We start from the raw sequence: 11,268 nt of genomic DNA, 5'->3' as shown, positions 1-11,268 counted from the left end.
GGCCCAGGAGAGGCACGAGTTCTGGACCCAGGAGAGGCGAGGGCCCAGGGGCAGCACGGACCAGCCCACACACCATGCGATATGTGTGCGCACTGGGTCCGTGCAGCAGAGCTGGTCTCCAGTCGTCTTGGTCAATCCTTGCGACTGGACCAAGACCCAGCTCTGTCAAGCCCGTGTGGTGGCTGGTGTATAACGACCACCCCACGTTAATAAAATCCACACACAGGCATCTTCCACCCTTCAACATGTAGTTCAGGACCTGGAATATTGGGTCCTTCATTGAAACACCTGTGAACTTTTTGTCGTGGAAGCAAGTCATCCTCGATTCGAGGGACTGCCTATGATAGTGACTCTCCCCGGAGTCTGGGGAGTTTTCCTGGAGTTTGAGAACGTTTCCTGAAGTTTGAGAACGTTTTCCTGGAGTTTGAGAACGTTTCCTGAAGTTTGAGGAGGTTTTCCTGGAGTTTGAGAATGTTTCCTAAAGTTTGAGAAAGTTTTCCTGGAGTTTGAGGAAGTTTCCTGAAGTTTGAGAAAGTTTTCGTGGAGTTTGAGAACGTTTCCTGAAGTTTGAGAAAGTTTTCGTGGAGTTTGAGAACGTTTCCTGAAGTTTGAGAAAGTTTTCCTGGAGTTTGAGAAAGTTTCCTGGAGTTTGAGAATGTTTCCTAAAGTTTGAGAAAGTTTTCCTGGAGTTTGAGGAAGTTTCCTGGAGTTTGAGAAAGTTTTCCTGGAGTTTGAGAACGTTTCCTGAAGTTTGAGAACGTTTCCTGAAGTTTGAGAACGTTTCCTGAAGACTGAGGAGGTTTGTGACGCTTCCGAAAGTTTGCCGAAGCTTCAGAAAGTTTTATGGAGTTTGAGAACTTTTCCTGACTTGGAGTTTGAGAAACTTTTGGTTTTTTTTTTTCCCCCGGAAGTACCTTCAACTTTCTCGCGTCAATTTCTCTTCCCCGCCCTGTAATGTTGATTAATTATCAATGGGCCTTTTTGCTTGGCTACGCCCTCGCCCGGTCGGTTGGCCCCGCCCCCAGGCGGTTGCCAGGGTGACGGCGTGTTTGTTTGCACACGCCCCATCCGGCTTGTCCCGCCCCCCTCCCCACCTACGGCGGGCGACGGAACCAGGGAGCTGTGACTGAACCAAAGACCCAAAGTGTGAGATAGCTGGCAGGTAAAAGGGCATCAAGTTCAGCCGGGAATGTGTGGCAAGGGGAAGGAATGGGGGCTAACTGGGCAGGAATGGGGTAAGGGGGCAGATTGAGAGGGTCCCTCAGTACTGCCCCTCCGACAGTGCGGCGCTCCCTCAGTCCTGCCCCTCCGACAGTGCGGCACTCCCTCAGTACTGCCCCTCCGACAGTGCGGCACTCCCTCAGTACTGCCCCTCCGACAGTGCGGCACTCCCTCAGTACCGCCCCTCCGACAGTGCGGCACTCCCTCAGTACTGCCCCTCCGACAGTGCGGCACTCCCTCAGTACTGCCCCTCCGACAGTGCGGCACTCCCTCAGTACTGCCCCTCCCACAGTGCGGCACTCCCTCAGTACTGCCCCTCCGACAGTGCGGCACTCCATCAGTACTGCCCCTCTGACAGTGCAGCACTCCCTCAGTACCGCCCCTCCGACAGTGCGGCACTCCTTCAGTACTGCCCCTCCGACAGTGCGGCGCTCCCTCAGTACTGCCCCTCCGACAGTGCGGCACTCCCTCAGTACTGCCCCTCCGACAGTGCGGCGCTCCCTCAGTACTGCCCCTCCGACAGTGCGGCACTCCTTCAGTACTGCCCCTCCGACAGTGCGGCACTCCTTCAGTACTGCCCCTCCGACAGTGCGGCACTCCCTCAGTACTGCCCCTCCGACAGTGCAGCACTCCCTCAGTCATCAACATCATCATAGGCAGTCTCTCGGAATCGAGGAAGACTTGCCTCCACTCTTAAAACGAGTCCTTCGGTGGCTGAACAGTCCCAATACGAGAACCACAGTCCCTGTCACAGGTGGGACAGACAGACGTTGAGGGAAGGGGAGGGTGGGACTGGTTTGCCGCACGCTCCTTCCGCTGCCTGCGCTTGGTTTCTGCACGCTCTCGGTGACGAGACTCGAGTTGCTCAGCGCCCCCTCCCGGATGCACTTCCTCCACTTGGGGCGGACTGGTCTTTGGGCCACGGACTCCCAGATGTCGGTGGGGATGTTGCACTTTATATCAGGGAGGCTTTGAGGGTGGTCCCTTGTAACATTTTTTCTGCCCATTGTTGGAGGGGCAGTACTGAGGGAGTGCCGCACTGTCGGAGGGGCAGTACTGAGGGAGTGCCGCACTGTCAGAGAGGCAGTACTGAGGGAGTGCCGCACTGTCGGAGGGGCGGTACTGAGAGAGCGCCGCACTGTCGGAGGGGCGGTATTGAGGGAGCGCCGCACTGTCGGAGGGGGCAGTACTGAGGGAGTGCCGCACTGTCTGAGGGGGCAGTACTGAGGGAGTGCCGCACTGTCGGAGGGGCAGCACTGATCTGCACAGAACCTTGGTGAGACCAGATCTGGAGTGCTGCACAGTTTTTGTCTCCTTATCTAAGGAAAGATATGTTTGGCTTACAGTCAGTCCAACGAAGGTTCACCAGACTGATTCCTGGGATGGGAGGCATTGTGCTTTGAGGAGAGTTTGAGCAGATTGGGTTTAGATGAGAGCTCATCTCACTGAAATGTATAAAATTCTTAGAGGGCTTGATAGAGTAGATGGTGTAGCCTATCCCATACCGAAACGGGAATAAGAACATCAGAAACAGGAGCAGGAGTGGGCCATTCGGCCCCTCGAGCCTGCTCCACCATTTAATACGACCATGGCTGATCCGATCATGGACTCAGCTCCACTTCCCCGCCCGCTCCCCATAACCCTTCACTCCCTTATCGCCCAAAAATCTGTCTATCTCCACCTTAAATATATTCAATGTCCCAGCCTCCACAGCTCTCTGGGGCAGAGAATTCCACAGATTTACAACCCTCTGAGAGAAGAAATTCCTCCTCATCTCAGTTTTAAATGGGCGGCCCCTTATTCTAAGACCATGCCCCCTAGTTCTAGTCTCCCCCATCAGTGGGAACATCCTCTCTGCATCCACCTTGTCGAGCCCCCTCATAATCTGATACGTTTCCATAAGATCACCTCTCATTCTTCTGAACTCCAATGAGTAGAGGCCCAACCTCCTCAACCTTTCCTCATAAGTCAACCCCCTCATCCCCGGAATCAACCGAGTGAACCTTCTCTGAACTGCCTCCAAAGCGAGTATCTCCTTTCGTAAATACAGAGACCAAAACTGCACGCAGTACTCCAGGTGTGGCCTCACCAATACCCTGTATCACTGGAGCAAGACTTCCCTGCTTTTATACTCCATCCCCCTTTGCAATAAAGGCCAAGATACCATTGGCCTTCCTGATCACTTGCTGTACCTGCATACTAACCTTTTGTGTTTCATACACAAGTAACCCCCAGGTCAACCCCTTATCCTGAGACTGTGAGCCCTGGTTCTAGACTGCCCACCCCGGGGGAAACATCCTCTCTGCATCCACCTTGTCAAGCCCCCTCAGAATCTTACATGTTTCAATGAGATCACCTCTCATTCTTCTAAACTCCAAAGAGTACAGGCCCAAACTACTCAATTTCTGCTCATAGGACAATCCCCCCATCCCAGGAAGCATTCTAGGAAGCCTTGATAAATTGGGGCTTGCTTGTTTGAAAATTATGATGTCATTCAGCCCCTTGAGCCTGTTACACAGGAACAGGAGGAGGCCCATTCAGTCCCTCGAGCCTGTTACACAGGAACAGGAGGAGGCCCATTCAGCCCCTCGAGTCTGTTACACAGGAACAGGAGGAGGCCCATTCAGCCCCTTGAGCCTGTTACACAGGAACAGGAGGAGGCCCATTCAGCCCCTCGAGCCTGTTCTGCCATTCATTAAGATTATCAGCCCTCCATCCATAGCTTTTTGGGGGAGAGAGTTGCAGATTACCACGGCCCTTTGTGTGAAGAAGTGCTCCCTGACATCACCCTGAACAGCCTGGCTCGAATTGTGCATGAAACACAAAAGGATAGTATGCAGGTACAGTAAGTGATCAGGAAGGCCAATGGTATCTTGGCCTTTATTGCAAAGGGGATGGAGTATAAAAGCAGGGAAGTCTTGCTCCAGTTATACAGGGTATTGGTGAGGCCACACCTGGAGTACTGCGTGCAGTTTTGCTCTCCGTATTTACGAAAGGATGTACTTGCTTTGGAGGCAGTTCAGAGAAGGTTCACTCGGTTGATTCCGGGGATGAGGGGGTTGATTTATGAGGAAAGGTTGAGGAGGTTGGGCCTCTACTCATTGGAATTCAGAAGAATGAGAGGTGATCTTATGGAAACGTATCAGATTATGCGGGGGCTCGACAAGGTGGATGCAGAGAGGATGTTCCCACTGATGGGGGAGACTAGAACTAGGGGGCATGGTCTTAGAATAAGGGGCCGCCCATTTAAAACTGAGATGAGGAGGAATTTCTTCTCTCAGAGGGTTGTAAATCTGTGGAATTCTCTGCCCCAGAGAGCTGTGGAGGCTGGGACATTGAATATATTTAAGGTGGAGATAGACAGATTCTTGAGCGATAAGGGAGTGAAGGGTTATGGGGAGCGGGCGGGGAAGTGGAGCTGAGTCCATGATCGGATCAGCCCATGGTCGTATTAAATGGTGGAGCAGGCTCGAGGGGCCGAATGGCCGGCTCCTGCTCCTGTTCCTGATGGTCTTCTGGTAGATTGGGAGATTCAGGATTGGCAGAGGACGAGGGTTGGGGGTTAAAAGAATGAGTGATTGGGAGGTCTGTGTGTTAAGAACATAAGAATTAGGAGCAGGAGTCGGCCATTCGGCCCCTTGAGCCTGCTCCATCAGTCAATAATATCATGGCTGATCCTCGACCTCAGTTCCTTTCCCACCCGATCCCCCGAGAATCCAACAATCTACCGATCCCAGCCTTGAATAGACTCAACGACTGAGCCTCCATGGCCCTCTGGGGCAGAGAATTCCAAAGATTCACCACCCTCTGAGTGAAGAAATTCCTCCTCATCTCAGTCCTCAATGGCCGGGCCCTTATCCCGAGACTGTGTGAGCCCTGGTTCCAGACTCCCCAGCCCCGGGGGGGGGGGGAAACACCCTCCCTGTATCTACCCTGTCAAGCCCTGTAAGTATTGTGTGTGTTTCAATGAGATCACCTCTCAGTCTTCTAAATCCCAGAGAATATTGGCCTTAGATGCAGTATAATGTGGATAAATGTGAGGTTATCCACTTTGTTGGCAAAAACAGGAAGGCAGACTATTATCTGAATGGTGGCAGATTAGGAAAAGGGGAGGTGCAACGAGACCCGAGTGTCATGGTACATCAGTCATTGAAGGTTGGCATGCAGGTACAGCAGGTGGTGAAGAAGGCAAATGGTATGTTGGCCTTCATAGCGAGGGGATTTGAGTATAGGAGCAGGGAGGTCTTACTACAGTTGTACAGGGCCTTGGTGAGGCCTCACCTGGAATATTATGTTCAGTTTTGGTCTCCTAACTTGAGGAAGGACATTCTTGCTATTGAGGGAGTGCAGCGAAGGTTCACCAGACTGATTCCTGGGATGGCAGGACTGTCATATGAAGAAAGACTGGATCGACTGGGCTTGTATTCACTGGAGTTTAGAAGAATGAGAGGGGATATCATAGAAACATCTAAAATTCTGACGGGATTGGACAGGTTAGATGCAGGAAGAATGTTCCCGATGTTGGGGAAGTCCAGAACCAGGGCTCACACAGTCTGAGGATAAGGAGTAAGCCATTTAGGACCGAGATGAGGAGAAACTTCTTCACCCAGAGAGTTGTTAACCTGTGGAATTCTCTACCACAGAGAGTTGTTGAGGCCAGTTCGTTGATACATTCAAAAGGGAGTTAGATATGGCCCTTACGGCTAAAGGGATCGAGGGGTATGGAGAGAAAGCAGGAAAGGGGTACTGAGGGAATGATCAGCCATGATCTTATTGAATGGTGGTGCAGGCTCGAAGGGCCGAATGGCCTACGCCTGCACCTCTTTTCGATGTTTAGTCTGCTCAATCTCTCATCAGACAATGCTACCATCCCAGGAATCAACAACCAGGGGGCACAGATTGAAAGTAATTGGGGGGAGGTTTAGAGGCGATTTGAGGGGAAATGTCTTCACCCAGAGGGTGGTGGGGGTCTGGGGCAGGGTCTGGAACTCACGGCCTGAAAGCGGGGGGGGGGTAGAGGCAGAAACCCTCAGCACATTTGGCAGTGCACCTTGAAGTGCCGTATGCTACAGGGCGAGGGAGCGAGAGCGGGAAAGTGGGATGAGGCCGGGATAGGTCTTGGTCGGCCGCAGCGGACACGATGGGCCCCAAAATGGCCTCCTCCCCGGGCAAGAGAAAGTCAGAACTTAAGTCCAATCTGAGTCAGGCAGTCTGACGTTGGAGTCAAAATGTAGATCAAGGTTTATGCTGGGAGAAAAACTCTTCTCAGACTCAACCTGGAAAGAGTTGAAGTTCGATACCCAGTTGGGGAAGTTCTGTTCGAGAGCCAAGGTATCCTCTTCGAAACAGAAAACGAGTAGTCAAGTTGATATGGCAAAATAAGTCCGTATCTTTTGTTGTCTATAACCATGGATGTTATATACAATGATTATTTTATGATTACTTCTTCATTAAGGAGGGAGAAGTGTAATATATAGCTCCTGAACCGATTGGGCTACTGTGGTAATGCAACGACTATGTATACAATAAAAGGGGCATACATGACAAATTCCTGTCAAGCCACCTTTTGCGTAGTGAGCGAAGGTGATGGGATTGGTGACAGGGCGGGATTGGGCACGAGCTGCGAGGGGGGCCGGGATTAGGCACGAGCTGCGAGGGGGGCCGGGATTAGGCACGAGCTGCGAGGGGGGCCGGGATTAGGCACGAGCTGCGAGGGGGGCCGGGATTAGGCACGAGCTGCGAGGGGGGCCCGGATTAGGCACGAGCTGCGAGGGGGGCCGGGATTAGGCACGAGCTGCGAGGGGGGCCGGGATTAGGCACGAGCTGCGAGGGGGGCCGGGATTAGGCACGAGCCGCGAGGGGGGCCGGGATTAGGCACGAGCTGCGAGGGGGGCCGGGATTAGGCACGAGCTGCGAGGGGAGCCGGGATTAGGCACGAGCTGCGAGGGGGGCCGGGATTAGGCACGAGCTGCGAGGGGGGCCGGGATTAGGCACGAGCTGCGAGGGGGGCCGGGATTAGGCACGGCCGTGATTAGGCACAAGCTGCGAGGGGGTCGGGATTAGACACGAGCTGCGAGGGGGCCGGGATTAGGCACGAGCTGCGAGGGGGTCGGGGTTAGACACGAGCCGCGAGGGGGGCCGGGATTAGGCACGAGCTGCGAGGGGAGCCGGGATTAGGCACGAGCTGCGAGGGGCAGGATGGGGATCTGTGGATCTTGTGCCTTCACCAAGCCTCTGTGACGCCTCTCTCCCTTTTCTCTCTCCACCCCCCCACCCCCTCACCCCTCCGCAGCCTCGATGAGCAGTGCCGCCGGTGACAACCGCCCAGACTCGACCCCCAACCTCGCACCGCGCCCCCGATGGATTTCCGCCGCCAGGGATTCTTCCGGCGGTCAACCCCGCCCCCTCACCCCACCCCTCCTCCTCCTCCGACCCTCAAGGCCGGCCTGGCCCTGGCCACCCTGGGGGGCATCGCCCAGCTCACCCCCTCGCTCTTCCTGAGCAGCGGTAACGTGGCGGCTAACCGGCACACGGTCTACACCCGGGGCATCACCTGCATCGTCAACGCCACCATGGAGATCAGCAGCCCCCGCTGGCCGGACATCGAGTACGTCAAGGTGCCCCTGCCCGACCTGCCGCACGCCCCGCTCTCGCTCTACTTCGACACGGTGGCCGACAAGATCCAGCAGGTGGCGCGCAAGAACGGGCGGACGCTGGTGCACTGCGTGGCGGGGGTGAGCCGCTCCTCCACCCTTTGCATCGCCTACCTGATGAAGTACCACAAGCAGTCCTTGCTGGAGGCCCACGACTGGGTCAAGGCACGCCGCCCCGTCATCCGGCCCAACTTCGGCTTCTGGCGCCAGCTCATCACCTACGAGAAGCAGCTCTTCGGCAAGAACACCGTGCGTATGGTGCCCTCGCCCCTGGGCATGGTGCCCGACCTGTACGAGAAGGAGACGCGGGGCCTCCTTCCCTACTGGGCCTTTAGATAAAACGCCCCCCCCCCCCAAAACAAAAAGGGGGGGGGGGGGGGAGGAACAGAAAGTTACAAGTCTTGATGTTTTTGGGGGTTGGTGGGAGGAGTGGGCTGGGAATAAATAAACGGTGCGTTCATGGAAAAGAAAAACAGCCTTTTGAAAAGGGGTCTTGTTGCATCAATTGATGGAAGTTTGACATGAGTGGTCCTCATCTACGAGGCCCGGGGGCGGGGGGTGGGTGTGGGGGTAGGGCCACCATTAGAAATAGGAGCAGGAGTCGGCCATTCGGCCCCTCGAGCCCTGCTCCACCATTTAATACGACCGTGGGCTGATCCGATCGTGGACTCAGCTCCACTTCCCCGCCCGCTCCCCATAACCCTTCACTCCCTTATCGCCCAAAAATCTGTCTATCTCCACCTTAAATATATTCAATGGCCCAGCCTCCACAGCTCTCTGGGGCAGAGAATTCCACAGATTTACAACCCTCTGAGAGAAGAAATTCCTCCTCATCTCAGTTTTAAATGGGCGGCCCCTTATTCTAAGACCATGCCCCCTAGTTCTAGTCTCCCCCATCAGTGGGAACATCCTCTCTGCATCCACCTTGTCCAGCCCCCTCATAATCTGGTACGTTTCAATAAGATCATCTCTCAGTCTCTTAAACTCCAATGAGTAGAGGCCCAATCGCTGCTCAACCGCTCTTCATATGACAACCCCTTCATCCGGAGGACACGAGCGATCAGATCTGGACCCAGTGACAACACTGGATCTCACTGTGACGATGCAGATATCCAACCCTAATCCCAGTGAAGATTTTGACCTCACTGTGAGGACACAGATAGCCAACCCTGGTCCCAGTGAAGCTTTTGACCTCACTGTGAGGACACAGATAGTCAACCCTAATCCCAGTGAAGATTTTGACCTCACTGTGAGGACACAGATAGCCAACCCTGCTCCCAGTGAAGATTTTGATCTCACTCTGAGGACACATATATCCAACCCTGGTCCCAGTGAAGATTTTGACCTCACTGTGAGGACACAGATATCCAACCCTGGTCCCAGTGAAGCTTTTGACCTCACTGTGAGGACACAGATAGTCAACCCTAATCCCAGTGAAGATTTTGACCTCACTGTGAGGACACAGATAGCCAACCCTGCTCCCAGTGAAGATTTTGATCTCACTCTGAGGACACATATATCCAACCCTGGTCCCAGTGAAGATTTTGACCTCACTGTGAGGACACAGATATCCAACCCTGGTCCCAGTGAAGCTTTTGACCTCACTGTGAGGACACAGATAGTCAACCCTAATCCCAGTGAAGATTTTGACCTCACTGTGAGGACACAGATATCCAACCCTAATCCCAGTGAAGATTTTGACCTCACTGTGAGGACACAGATATCCAACCCTGCTCCCAGTGAAGATTTTGATCTCACTCTGAGGACACATATATCCAACCCTGGTCCCAGTGAAGATTTTGACCTCACTGTGAGGACACATATATCCAACCCTGGTCCCAGTGAAGATTTTGACCTCACTGTGAGGACACAGATAGTCAACCCTAATCCCAGTGAAGATTTTGACCTCACTGTGAGGACACAGATATCCAACCCTGGTCCCAGTGAAGATTTTGACCTCACTGTGAGGACACAGATATCCAACCCTGGTCCTACTGAAGATACTTGACCCCACTGTGAGGACACAGATATCCAACCCTGGTCCCAGTGAAGATTTTGACCTCACTGTGAGGACACAGATAGCCAACCCTGGTCCTACTGAAGATACTTGATCTCACGATGAGAACACAAGATGTCCAACGCTGGTCGCAATGACGACACTGGATCTCACTGTGAGGGTCCACAGATAGCCAACCCTGGTCCCAGTCCTGCTCCCACTGAAGATACCTTGGGGGGGGGGGGGGAAACGATAGTCCGGCCGACGTGGAAGTCAGCAGGCAAAAAGAACCGGTCAATCTCAACGGTGAGCCCTCGCCTGCAATGGCCGGGGCTGACAGAGAGAATGCAAGGTGCACCGACAGAGAAAGATATCGGGGCGTGGAGGGGGCACTGCTCGGCCTGAGTTTCGTCGGAGGTGGGGGGGGGGTTCCCTGTGGTGCCCCGCTCAGCATCGGCCTGGCGGACCACCAGGAAAACAAAAAAACCCTGCTGAGTTTGGCTGGCAGCTGCCATTCACAGGGACACGGAAATTTACAGAGCAGAAGGAGACCATTCCGGCCCATCGTGTCCGCTCCGGCCGACACAGAGCCGCACGGCCCTCGGTCAGCGGCCCTGAAGGTTACATAGAAACCCCACGAACAATGACGGAAAGGCAACGAGCACCCAGCCCAACCAGTCCGCCCCACACAACTGCGACACCCCTTACACCGAAACATTCTACACTCCACCCCAACCGGAGCCATGGGATCTCCTGGGAGAGGCCAAAACCAGATAAAAACCCAGGCCGATTTAGGGAGAGAAAAATCTGGGAAAATTCCTCTCCGACCCGTCCAGGCGATCGACACTAGTCCAGGAGATCACCCTGGCCGTATTCGATTCCCTGCAGTACTTACCGTTATATCTGCACCGTCCAACACAAGGTCATCCAGTCTAATCCCAATTACCAGCTCTAGGTCCGTAACCCTGCAGGTTACTGCACTTTAAGTGACCATCCAACCATCTCTTAAAAGTGGTGAGGGTTTCTGTATCCACCACTCTTCCAGGCAGCGAGTTCCAGATCCCCACAACCCTCTGCGTAAAGAAGCCCCCCCCCTCAAATTCCCTCTAAACCTTCCACCAACCTCCTTAAAACTATGCCCCCTCGTAATAGACCCCTCCGCCGAGGGAAATAGACCCTCACTGTCCACTATGTCCAGGCCCCTCGATATTTTGTACACCTCAATGAGGTCTCCTCTCAGCCTCCTCTGTTCCAATGAGAACAAACCCAGCCTATCCAATCTGTCCTCACAACTAAGATTCTCCATTCCAGGCAGCATCCTCGTAAATCTCCTCTGCGACCTCTCCAGTGCAATCACGTCCTTCCGATAATACGGCGACCAGAACTGCACGCAGTACT

At 54.0% G+C, this 11,268-nt stretch overlaps 1 protein-coding gene across 1 annotated transcript; it reads left to right on the top strand.

Moving 5' to 3' along the window:
• The first annotated feature begins 1,091 nt into the window (after positions 1 to 1,091).
• Positions 1,092 to 8,213, top strand: LOC139251222 (dual specificity protein phosphatase 14-like). The gene is made up of 2 exons (XM_070873184.1): positions 1,092 to 1,162; positions 7,514 to 8,213. Exon 2 carries the CDS (start codon positions 7,581 to 7,583, stop codon positions 8,211 to 8,213), a length of 633 nt encoding a protein of 210 aa, XP_070729285.1. The 5' UTR covers positions 1,092 to 1,162; positions 7,514 to 7,580.
• Positions 8,214 to 11,268: the final 3,055 nt, after the last annotated feature.

Source organism: Pristiophorus japonicus, unplaced genomic scaffold, assembly GCF_044704955.1.
Source record: "Pristiophorus japonicus isolate sPriJap1 unplaced genomic scaffold, sPriJap1.hap1 HAP1_SCAFFOLD_424, whole genome shotgun sequence".
NCBI classification, from domain to species: domain Eukaryota; kingdom Metazoa; phylum Chordata; class Chondrichthyes; family Pristiophoridae; genus Pristiophorus; species Pristiophorus japonicus.
Note: the sequence above shows the minus strand (reverse complement) of the source record. Positions and strands in the feature narration are given on the sequence as shown.